Genomic DNA, 12,119 nt, shown 5'->3' on the forward strand with positions numbered 1-12,119 from the left:
ATATATATATATATATATATATATATAGGCACTTGGACATCAGCCGCGTCAGCTGGCAACGTAGCCTCGCGTGATGACGTCATCAAATTTTCAAGCTTGCGGTTCATATAGTTCGTAAAATGTGGATTGGAGAGGCTGGTTCTGCATGAATTCTACCGGAAATGCCCCTATTTTGATGTAGACCTGCGAATTCTTACACACTTTGTCTGGTAAAAATCCATTCAGATTTTTGAAGTGTGCCCGTTTTCCAAATTTAACGTGGATTTCCCATGTTAAATTCACCACCTGCGTGACTTCCTAGGTGAGTAAATACCTTTGTTTGGTCTAGTTTATGTAATAAACATCATTTTAGCGAAGTATCATATGAATCTGTGCCTCCGTACTAATATTTTGGATCCCCGCCGGGAGCCATGGTAGCGACATCCTCTGAAAATAATAGGTTGTCGTCTACTCGCCATGCCCGGAAAATAATTGTTCTATACATGAACATCTGCACATTTTTCAGCCGATAAATGCTTCAGATAAGTTTATCGATATCTTAAAATGTTATTTTTGCGAGGATTTTATTTCAGTTTTGCTTCATTATGAAGGATTCATTGGGGATTTATTTTTTCGAGCATATTTATTTTGGGCAGGCTGGTGCACTGGTATGGTTACTGCTTTCTGATTGGTCGACTATGACGTATTGAAGTGATACCCTCTGATTCTTCTTCTTCTTCTTCTTCTTCTTGGTTGTTGGCAAGCTAGGCATGGTCAGTGCATTGCTGCCCCCCTCAGGTCTTAAGACACAGAACACCTATTAAATGTCAATGAGATAGACACAGCCCCTATATATTCCAATACAAGCTACAGTTTTTTTAAAAAACAAACCACCAAATTCGCTCTCTCCTTTGAGGAGGCTCCATGCCCCAGTAATGTCCTCAAAGAAAAGGTACTACAAACCCAGATCTACCAAACCTTGAAACATGACCCTTCTATCCTTCATTACTGATTGATTTCTTTGCATCTATTTAGAAAAAAAACATGTGCCATTGTTTTCATCAATGTTTCTTGCTCTTCTTAAAATTCTCTTTTTTCCAGGCCATTGTTGTTCAGCATACAGAAACACAATGATGATGGGAGAAGAGAGGAATGCAACTGGTGCTGTATCTGCTGAAGGCAAGTGCTGAAATTGATACTGGATTTATATAATAATCAGAATGCCTTTTATTGTCATTATACATTAGTACAACGAGATTAGGGCCATCCAGTTGCAGTGCAATAAAGTAGAATAAAAATAGTGCAAAAAATAAAATAGTGCAAGAATATATATCAAAAACAAGATATAAAAAATTCAACAATATATATATATATATATATATATATATATATATATATATTTTTTTTTTTTTCATTGCATTTGTGTCCTCTCAAGTCCATTCTTTCATTTTGCCTGCTTTGTGGCCTGTACTGTGAATGTGTCTGGGGTACAGGCATTTCTTAAAAATGCATCACAAAAATCTTCGGGGGAGGGGGGGTGATCAATATTTTTTTGCACTTGACTTTACATTTACAATTAATTTTTTTCCAGCTCTTCTTCTGAGTCTTCCGTATTCCTGAAGTCAGCCAGTGATCTCCATGATTACATTGAAAGTTTCAAGGATAACCTAGCTGGCATTGAACAGAGTGCTACTCCCATCCGCAAGGGGCTGCTGTTATATTTGCATTCACTGAATCGACCGAAAATCCTGAAGAAGACATCTTCTCACTTACTCCAGATCGCCAAAGAAAATGGACTGATTTCTGAACAGACGTCCATTAATTTTTGGACAGTGAATACAGCTGTGAAAGCAGTAATAGACACTGTACAGAAAGTGAAGAATCTACCAAGGGATGGCCACCTTATTGTTCATCTTCTCAAAGAAACGTTTAATATTCCAGTCAGGAAGGTTCATGATATTGTCATTGACAGTTCTTGTTCTGAAGCAGTGTCCAACCCTAGCTCACTATCATGCCCCCAGCCTTCAGTGTTACACCAGTCAAACGACCAGTTAGTTGTCCTCCAGTTTCTATGACATGTATGAGTTCTTGGTCTACTCCAGATGATGTGTCATCTCCAAATGTGACAGCGCCCTCCCCTAAACGATTGAAAAGTGATTGCAAAAAATGTGTGAACAGGAGGACTTCGCTTGTGACATTAGCGTCACGCAAACGGAAACTTAAAGAGGAGTTAACAATTTGCTCTTGTCCTCTGATAAGAAAAGAAGAATTAAGCAAGCTTATGAACGGAAAGTAGGCTTAGAAGCAAAACATCGCCAAAAAAGGAGTTACAGAAAACTATATTGCAAAAGAATGCTGAAATCAGAAAATTAAAGAGGTCTATTGAACTGGTTAGTCCAAAAGTGCAGAAGAAGAAACGTAAACATAACTGTAAATTTAGGAAAATTTTGGGAAAAGTCAGAACAGAACTGAACTGTGCGAAAAAAACAATCAAAGAACTGGAGATCAAAAATGACAGACTGCAGGGGTTATTATTGGAGAGTGAAACTCCAAGTGACTGTAATACTGTGTCTGTGAAGAATGACTCCAAAACTTATTCATCATCCTACAGACTCGTGGCATACTCGTGCATCCTACACCAGGTGCCAGTTGAGGAGACTAGTAATCTCATAGCAGAGGTTGTTGAGAATATCACTGGTTATAAGGTTGAGGATAAGGCTGATATTTCCACGGTTGCCCAGTTTGCTTATGAACTTGGTGTGTTAAGTGAGGTACAGGTTGCAGAAGCGGTAGTTAATGAGAAATGTGTTGATCTTACACTTGGTTGGGATGCAACATCCCTGTCTGCAGAGCACATCAATGAGGTTCATCTCATGTTTCCGGGTGATCCCCCTTCCTGCCCATGGGGACTTCAGTTACAGATTAATGCATTAGCAGGAGGGACTACAGATGACTATGCAAGCCATATCAAGGAGGCTCTCAGTGACATCAGTGAAACATATGCAAGTCTCACAGATACATATTCTTTCGAAGTGAGCAACGTTTTCATTTCAAAACTGAAAAACACCATTTCAGATCGAGTGGCTGTTAACAAATTTGTTCAGGAAAAACTGGAAGAAGATTTCAACACTGAACTGTTGCAGCTAAATTGTAACATCCATCCCCTGGAAGGTATAGCCAATGAGACCAGGACTGCTCTGAAGGAGCTGGAGAAACAAAAACAGATTGTGGGACAGCTTTTCGGTCGTGGCATGTGGGCAACAGACTTCATGTCATGTTTCATTTAGCAGGAATATATTTCTGCTACCGCACACAGATTTTGGATTACCTGCAGCATTTTTGCAACTGTACCACAGGAATCCGCACATCACTCATCAAGGATCTGACTAACTCTTCAATTGTTGTTCACTTACAGGGCCTGGGTCTTGTGGGGAAGATTGTAACTGGGCCTTGGATGTCTCTTTTTTATGGTAACAAGGCTGGCAAGACGAACCTTGAGGTTGTTCCCTTCTTGAAGTGCGCTGTTGAAAACCTGTCCAAGTTGGAAGAAGAGCCGCTTGATGCCCTCACTGCCCAGAAGGATGTTTTTGAAAATCCATTGATGGAAAACGATGTCCTCAGATGTCTTCAGCAAGTTCATCATGAGTCCCAGGGTGAGTTGAAAGAGACTCTTCACATCCTCTTCAAAGCGACAGTCACAGTGCTAACTCGGCAGCTACAGCCATACCTCTCAGGATTATTGTCAAATCCCTCACCTGCAATGTTAGAGCAGACTAAATCAGCCCCTGTTGACAACATATTTAGTGAAAGAGTCCTTGCCATGGTTGACAGCCAAGATCACTGTACCCCAAATGCTACTATGGGGTACAATGACGGGAAGGTGCGTGCAAAACAGAACAAGACCCTTGAATGGTTAAAGAAGAAAGACTTTATTGAGCAGAACCGTATTGTCATGTTTGCTGTGAGGAGAGCAAAGCAAGTGAGGAGAATAAGAAGGGAAAGGGAAAGACTACGTGAAAAGGAATACCATGCCAGACAAGAGAAGAAGAAGCAAAAGAAGGAAACCAAACAGAGGAATGCAGTGGAGAAGAAATTGAAAGCAACTGTAGAATGTGGTGAACTTAGGGATGAGCTGGCATTAGAACTGAGTTTGAGTGAAGAGCAGAGAAAGGTTCTTTGTGACATTTTGAAAAATCCCAAGGGTCTGGTTGATTGCTGTGTTGACCATTTCTGGTTTTCTGAGGAGGACGCATGCAATGTGCTTTACCGTGGAAGGGTGTTGAGAGGCGTGACAACAGTTTGTTTGTCATACTGGAGAGACCATGATGAGGCTGAGGAGGAGTCTGAGGACCATCACATGCCCCTCTTCAAATTCCTGACAGACTACAGCCTGGGTGATCTCGTTTTGAATTAGATAAAGTATGACTGAAAAATAACCCAGCAGAAGCTTCAAATCAGGTTAGATTGTGAAGTTTTAGTTTCCTCTCATTCTAAGCTCCATTTTGATACCCTACATGATATACTTTGGTCCAAGCTAAAATTTGCCGTTCTTTCCTCCAATATGGCCGCCATCATGGCGCATAATTAATACTTGAAATGTCTTAGTGAATTCCTACATCCATAGTTGTAGAGAATGGTGCTTTGAATGTAAACTCAGAATGTGTTTCTGTTCAATTTTAGTTCAGGTAACCATTTCCGTTAGTGTCGACATTGCACTGATTTGACCTTCACCTTGGGGTCATCAGGGTCACTTGTTGACCCAAAGATCAAAGCAAAATAATTTCCAGATATTCAGTGACCCCCCTCCCCCTCAAAATTTGATTGGAATATCTTTTAGCACTTAGAAATGGTGTCCATACTAATCTACCTTTCCTTTCAGCCAGAAATTCCTATTATTTGACACAGTTTTTTTCCTCTATTGTAATGTAAATAAACTTAGAAAATAGGGCACGAAAATGACCCCTTCAAATCTCAATATCTCTGGTGTTATTTATCCGATTTTGACAAATGAGGTGTCATTTTGTTGCATTTTTGGTGCCCTTTCGTCTGATTGCAGGCAGAAGGCCATTTAAACAACTTTGAAAAAATGTCCAAGTGCCTAATATATATATATATATATATATATACACTCAACAAAAATATTAACGCAACACTTTTGGTTTTGCTCCCATTTTGTATGAGATGAACTCAAAGATCTAAAACTTTTTCCACATACACAATATCACCATTTCCCTCAAATATTGTTCACAAACCAGTCTAAATCTGTGATAGTGAGCACTTCTCCTTTGCTGAGATAATCCATCCCACCTCACAGGTGTGCCATATCAAGATGCTGATTAGACACCATGATTAGTGCACAGGTGTGCCTTAGACTGCCCACAATAAAAGGCCACTCTGAAAGGTGCAGTTTTGTTTTATTGGGGGGGGGGGGATACCAGTCAGTATCTGGTGTGACCACCATTTGCCTCATGCAGTGCAACACATCTCCTTCGCATAGAGCTGATCAGGTTGTCAATTGTGGCCTGTGGAATGTTGGTCCACTCCTCTTCAATGGCTGTGTGAAGTTGCTGGATATTGGCAGGAACTGGTACACGCTGTCGTATACGCCGGTCCACAGCATCCCAAACATGCTCAATGGGTGACATGTCCGGTGAGTATGCCGGCCATGCAAGAACTGGGACATTTTCAGCTTCCAAGAATTGTGTACAGATCCTTGCAACATGGGGCCGTGCATTATCCTGCTGCAACATGAGGTGATGTTCTTGGATGTATGGCACAACAATGGGCCTCAGGATCTCGTCATGGTATCTCTGTGCATTCAAAATGCCATCAATAAAATGCACCTGTGTTCTTCGTCCATAACAAACGCCTGCCCATACCATAACCCCACCGCCACCATGGGCCACTCGATCCACAACATTGACATCAGAAAACTGCTCACCCACATGACGCCACACACGCTGTCTGCCATCTGCCCTGAACAGTGTGAACCGGGATTCATCGGTGAAGAGAACACCTCTCCAACGTGCCAAACGCCAGCGAATGTGAGCATTTGCCCACTCAAGTTGGTTACGACGACGAACTGGAGTCAGGTCGACACCCCGATGAGGACGACGAGCATGCAGATGAGCTTCCCTGAGACGGTTTCTGACAGTTTGTGCAGAAATTCTTTGGTTATGCAAACCGATTGTTTCAGCAGCTGTCCGAGTGGCTGGTCTCAGATGATCTTGGAGGTGAACATGCTGGATGTGGAGGTCCTGGGCTGGTGTGGTTACACGTGGTCTGCGGTTGTGAGGCTGGTTGGATGTACTGCCAAATTCTCTGAAATGCCTTTGGAGACGGCTTATGGTAGAGAAATGAACATTCAAAACACGAGCAACAACTCTGGTTGACATTCCTGCTGTCAGCATGCCAATTGCACGCTCCCTCAAATCTTGCGACATCTGTGGCATTGTGCTGTGTGATAAAACTGCACCTTTCAGAGTGGCCTTTTATTGTGGGCTGTCTAAGGCACACCTGTGCACTAATCATGGTGTCTAATCAGCATCTTGGTATGGCACACCTGTGAGGTGGGATGGATTATCTCAGCAAAGGAGAAGTGCTCACTATCACAGATTTAGACTGGTTTGTGAACAATATTTGAGGGAAATGCTGATATTGTGTATGTGGAAAAAGTTGTAGATCTTTGAGTTCATCTCATACAAAATGGGAGCAAAACCAAAAGTGTTGCGTTTATATTTTTGAGTGTGTATATATATATATATAAATATATATATATATATATATATATAGGGTAAACTGAAGCCAGAACATGCACCCACCCATCTTGGAGTCATAGAACAAGCTAGAGCTAACAAGCTAACATTTATATGGGTGTTTTGTTTATACATTTTTTTGTGTACTGTATTGCGATATTAATAACAGGTGGCTTAGCTGTAGGTATTAAAAAGTTGTGACTGCAGTACCGCTTCAGTAACAATGGAGACCGCCACACCAAGTATCCGATTCCTGCCGATACTGTGCTAATTGTGCTAACTGAATACTGCACAAAATTTCACTCAGTGGAAATAATGCAGAACAGACTTTTGAGATGGTCTCTCTGTAGAATTAACCACACAGCAAGATAGATTATCTCAGATGTTTTGAATAAAAGTTTCACAAAGCATAACAGCAGGGTCAGCGCTCTCGAGGTCAACGCTAGGTCACTTGGGCAAAAGTGACCAATCAGAAGGCGAGAATTCATATTTCCATGACTGGCCCCTTGGTAAAAACACGCTCAGAACAGTATGCTGTTTTATTGAAATCAGACGGTTTTTTATTGTCTCTAACTTGCTTCTAACGGCCAGCTGACAGCTATCATTGCCTGGAATGATCAGATTTATACACCAAGCTGACCTAAAATGAACCACTGTACATTAAATTGACTTTATTGACGCGTCTGACCCGTTTGAAAAGTGACCAAATGAAATGTATTTGTATTGAGTTCAGCGATGTTTTCAATCAATCAATCAATTTTTTTATATAGCGCCAAATCACAACAAACAGTTGCCCCAAGGCGCTTTATATTGTAAGGCAAGGCCATACAATATAACCTAGAATATTATATAACCTATTATATATTTCACCTAGAAACTCCGCCCCTCTAGGTTAATCTGCCTGGATACCGACCTTGAGAATACAGATAGCACTCAAAACAACAACACACCATTTTATTAATAACTTAAGGCCTGAAAATAGTTAAACTGATGAGTTTTTAAAAGATGTCATGAATGGGGAAGCTAGCTATAGGGACCAAATCAGTTTTTGCACCAGGATGTAAACATGAATATTTCTGCTGGAAAGTTGGGGAATTTGACATGGGGGTGTATGGAGAACAACTCAACTCAAGCTCAAGTCACTATTTCTAAATATAAAACAAAGCTAAAATCGACACATCTTGGCCTCATTCAAAAATCAAAATTTCTTAGTTAATAAAAAGTATCTGTTTGCAAATGGTAGACTTTGTAGGCAAGAATGTAATGTATTTGAATGAGTGTTGATTGTGTCTGGATGTGTGTTTGTGTGTCTTCTTGGGCTGACAGATCCTGTTAATTGCTGCCTTCCTGCTGCTTTAAAAAGTTGTGACTAGCTCACCCCCAACTGTCACTCCACTTTCAGTATTTACCTATTCAAATGAGAGAAAAATGTTCATGTCAACATTAATGACTCCACAAGAGAGAGAGGAAGATGGAAAAAGGACTAAACCTAATTAAGGCAACTGACTCACCTCACCATTACGGAGAATTTAGTGGAGATATATCAGTGTATTTCCACCGGCACTTCTGCATCCCCCTTTCTTTTAATTACTGCACAGTTTAAAAAGTTTTCCCCTGCAAACAGCCAACTGGACAGGGACTGGTGTCATTTTCTGAGCTTTACAAGAATAGCAACATTATAATTTCAAGAATCCAGTAGTCTAAATGTTCCACCTATGCTTTTATGCAAACCCTAGACACAAGACAAGAGCGTGCAGTAACCATAACACAAAGCAAAACAAAACCTGAACACCAAGCAAAAAACCCCAAACATGAACATAAAGCAATACAAAATCCAAACATGTACATAGTCCAACATGACAGAAGCCTAGATTTGAAGTGCAGGACCCAAGCACAATGCTTGGGTCCTGAAAGTGAATACAGTTTGCCTCTAGGGGCTGTGGACCTGGCAGCAAGTCTAAAGCACAGTCACATGGGTGGTGGGGTGGCAGAAACTTGGTCTTCACCTTACTAAATACAGTGGCTAAATCATGATAGCATGTGGGTACCTCTGTCAAATCAGGATGTAAAGGGGTCTGAGACCCCCCCCCCCCCCCCCCCCCCCCCCCCGTCAGGCAGGTATGCATCCAAGTCAGCCCCCAAGAAAGGATCTACCCATGGTACAATGAAAAGTTGGGTTGTGTTTTGTAACCATGGATGCCCCAATATAACCGAATATGATATATTACCAAAAATGTGTAAGCACAGTGATTCCCTGTGACCATTTGAAAAGGTCACCTGCACAGGCAGAGAATGGAGAGTGATTCTTCCTAAGGCACTGCCATTCACGGTGTTCACTTCCAGGCGACGTGGCAAGGGGAGCAGTCTAAGGCTGAAGTTCCTGGTGAAAGACAGGTGTAAGAGGTTAGCATCAGAACTAGAGTCAATAAACACAGGGACAGTTTTAGAAACACTTTCAGAAGTAATCTTTGTATTGATGTTGTAGTCTTCAACTTCCGTGCTTAGGAGGTTCTGACTCACCTTCACTGATGATTTCTGCATGGGGAGCGAACCACAGACCTAACAGCCAGAAATGAGGTCACCAAGCTGGCTGCAATAAAAATACGTTGTCGATGCTGATGTTTCTCTGTTAGGCGGGTTCATCTCAGTTGCATCAGTTCCTTTCTGCTGTTCTCAGCTGCATTGATGATGGGTGTGATTCCAGTGTCTTTCTAACAGCCTTGTTTCCACCCTTATGGGCAGAGCTATGAGAATCCAATCGTATGGCAACTTGACTGCCGTAGGTTGGTCCTTAATATGACTTGACAGTCCTTGGAAAGTGAAGCTGAAGAAATACAAGAGGAGTAATTCACCAAAATAAGAGCACAAGAGGAAATAATACCAGAGACAAACACTTGTCCCCATGGGCCCCCCATTGGCACCATTTGGCCTTAATTGTGGTATGTGTGAAGGCGCCATTAGCTTTCTACTGATACATGAACACATGAGAATAAATCAGTGAAGAGTCAATGCCAGAAAAAGTTCACCTTCAGTTTATGTATCACGCCAATAGGAGTACTGATCGTGCCACAGAGTTACATAGAAACAGACCAAGACCACACAACATACCAAAATAAATGAATCATGACAGAAAAACAATTAAAACAGAATATATATACAAATATTTACAATTCACTGCAACATATCAATTAAAAAAGCCCCTTGATTTGCCTATGCTGTACTTATTAATGTGCCATTATAACATAAAAGACACTGTCAAAGACCCCTGAGCAGAGAACCTCATTTATTTAAAAAGCAGTCAGCTTTTTATTTTGTTATTTATTTATGCAGTGTCACAGTAAAGCAGTTCAAAGCACATAGGAAAAACAGTCTGTGTATAAAAGTTGTCTGGGATGAAACAGTGAGTGTGTTTAACTGTCTGCGAGAACAAAACTTTCAGGAAGGCAATCCAAAAGACAGTGTCTGTGAAGGAGTTAGCAGCTGAGTTAACCAGAGAAACATAATTAATAATCAGACAGGTGAACAATCCAAGAAATGAGAGACAAGGGTCAAAAAAACACCTGAAGGCAGAATAGTCCAGCAACTGGGAATCAAATATAGAAGAACAACCTGAACAAGACAATCTGGCACTGGAATGAAGGGCCATAATGGTTAAATGGTGTGTGACGCTGTTTACTGATAAGTGAGCATGCATGTGAAAATTCACATAAATGGGTGATTCTTAGACTACAGGCACTTATTATGTCCTTTGATCATATTGTATGAAAAACAGAAAAAAAGGGGGAAATTTCACACTTTTATACTTATCTTTACAATGAAAGTGTGTTAAGAAATTTGTTCTAGTAGTCTATGATGACTTTTTCACTTTTGTTCAGCATCATTATATGCAAATATTGCCGTTTTGTGCTTGTCCCACACCCAGACGTTTGATCTTCAATGATAAAAATGAATGGTAAAGAAACGTTTTTTTCTAATGTTTTAAAATATCTCTGAATAAAATATCAGTAAAATAATCAAAACATAATTGGGGTATTCAATGTCATACAACTGTTGTGATTTTTTTAAACAAAATGTAGTTGTCCCACACTATTGCCGTAATTTCCACCACAACACTGTAATGTCCCTTTAAACAGTTTGTATGAAAGATTGTTTGGGTAGTTTCTATGGAGATAAACAGCAACATCAGAGCACATGTATATAGCGCCAAATCACAACAAACAGTTGCCCCAAGGCGCTTTATATTGTAAGGCAATGGTGTGGTGGAAATTACATTTACAAGGCCAATAGTGCCCGTAGTTGAAGAATCACCCAAATATGGTGGCAGCGTAAGAGTTTTATGGCGGTAGGTATTGACTGATGAATAGGTATTGATTGATAAGTAGGTATAGATTAATACCTATTAATCAATTGATATGTAGGATCATTGATGTGTCCGTGGTGGATAGTGGCAAATTGGGTGGTGAGTGCCATGCAACCACCTTCTGTGTGAGGAAGCTTCAGATATTAATTTATATGATGTATGAATTGATATTCATACAGGTAGAAACAACAAGAACAAAACTCTGAGAAAATGCATCAGAATGTAGCACAATTATTAGAAAACTGAGGACATTCCGGACACCAGGGCTGTGCAAAATTCAGAATTGAATTGAGAATGAGGTAAATTTTGAACTGAGGCAACAAACAGGATGCAGATCTACAATTCACATTTGATTTAAAGGATGTTAAAATAAATTCTTATACATGATTTATGGGTAGTGTTAAACAATACAATTTTATAGGTCAATATGATTTGTGATTTAAATATTCTGCATAAACAATATTAGTATGAACTGCTTGTAAACATTACATTTTATTAACAATGAAAAGTTTTCCCTTGTCATTTTCATTGTGTTGATCATAATGGAAAAATCCTTCATTTCCCAGAATCCTTAATTTCCCAGAATGCTTTGCTTTCACCAAAAGTCTTCAAAATGGCTGGTAAGTCAACTACTATAAGCACCACACGGCCCTGTGTAACCACTAAAGTATTTCATTCTGTGACTCCATCAAGACTACTTAAGATTTCAGCAGAATCGCCAAATAACTTAAAAGACTTGTCTGAATTTCTTTGATTTTGAAAGCCAGTTTTTGATAGTATTACATGACATGATACTAAACTGTGTGTGTTGGAATGCATGTATGTTTGGATTTGTACTGTTTTCTGTTATTATTTTTTATTTTTTTTATTTTATATTTGTTTTATTGTTAGTTCATTTGTTTATCGTCACAAAAACAAGTTTTGTCACTTGTGGAATTTATATATTTATTTGCTGTCTTGAAGAATTATAATAGAGCGAGACTCCGTAGCCATTTAACGGCTACAAAGACTGTTGCTTTACGTAG

At 40.0% G+C, this 12,119-nt stretch overlaps 1 protein-coding gene across 1 annotated transcript in view; it reads left to right on the forward strand.

Annotated features, from left to right (window-relative positions):
• Positions 1-1,153, forward strand: part of LOC117505315 — a 40,026-nt gene extending 38,873 nt beyond the window's left edge. The window contains exon 2 of the mRNA XM_034164952.1: positions 1,081-1,153. Within this exon, the coding sequence (XP_034020843.1) occupies positions 1,081-1,113 (33 nt within the window). The 3' untranslated portion in view covers positions 1,114-1,153. The remainder of the gene's footprint in view (positions 1-1,080) is intronic.
• The last annotated feature ends 10,966 nt before the right edge of the window (positions 1,154-12,119 follow it).

This window comes from Thalassophryne amazonica, chromosome 23 (genome assembly GCF_902500255.1).
Source record: "Thalassophryne amazonica chromosome 23, fThaAma1.1, whole genome shotgun sequence".
NCBI lineage: Eukaryota > Metazoa > Chordata > Actinopteri > Batrachoidiformes > Batrachoididae > Thalassophryne > Thalassophryne amazonica.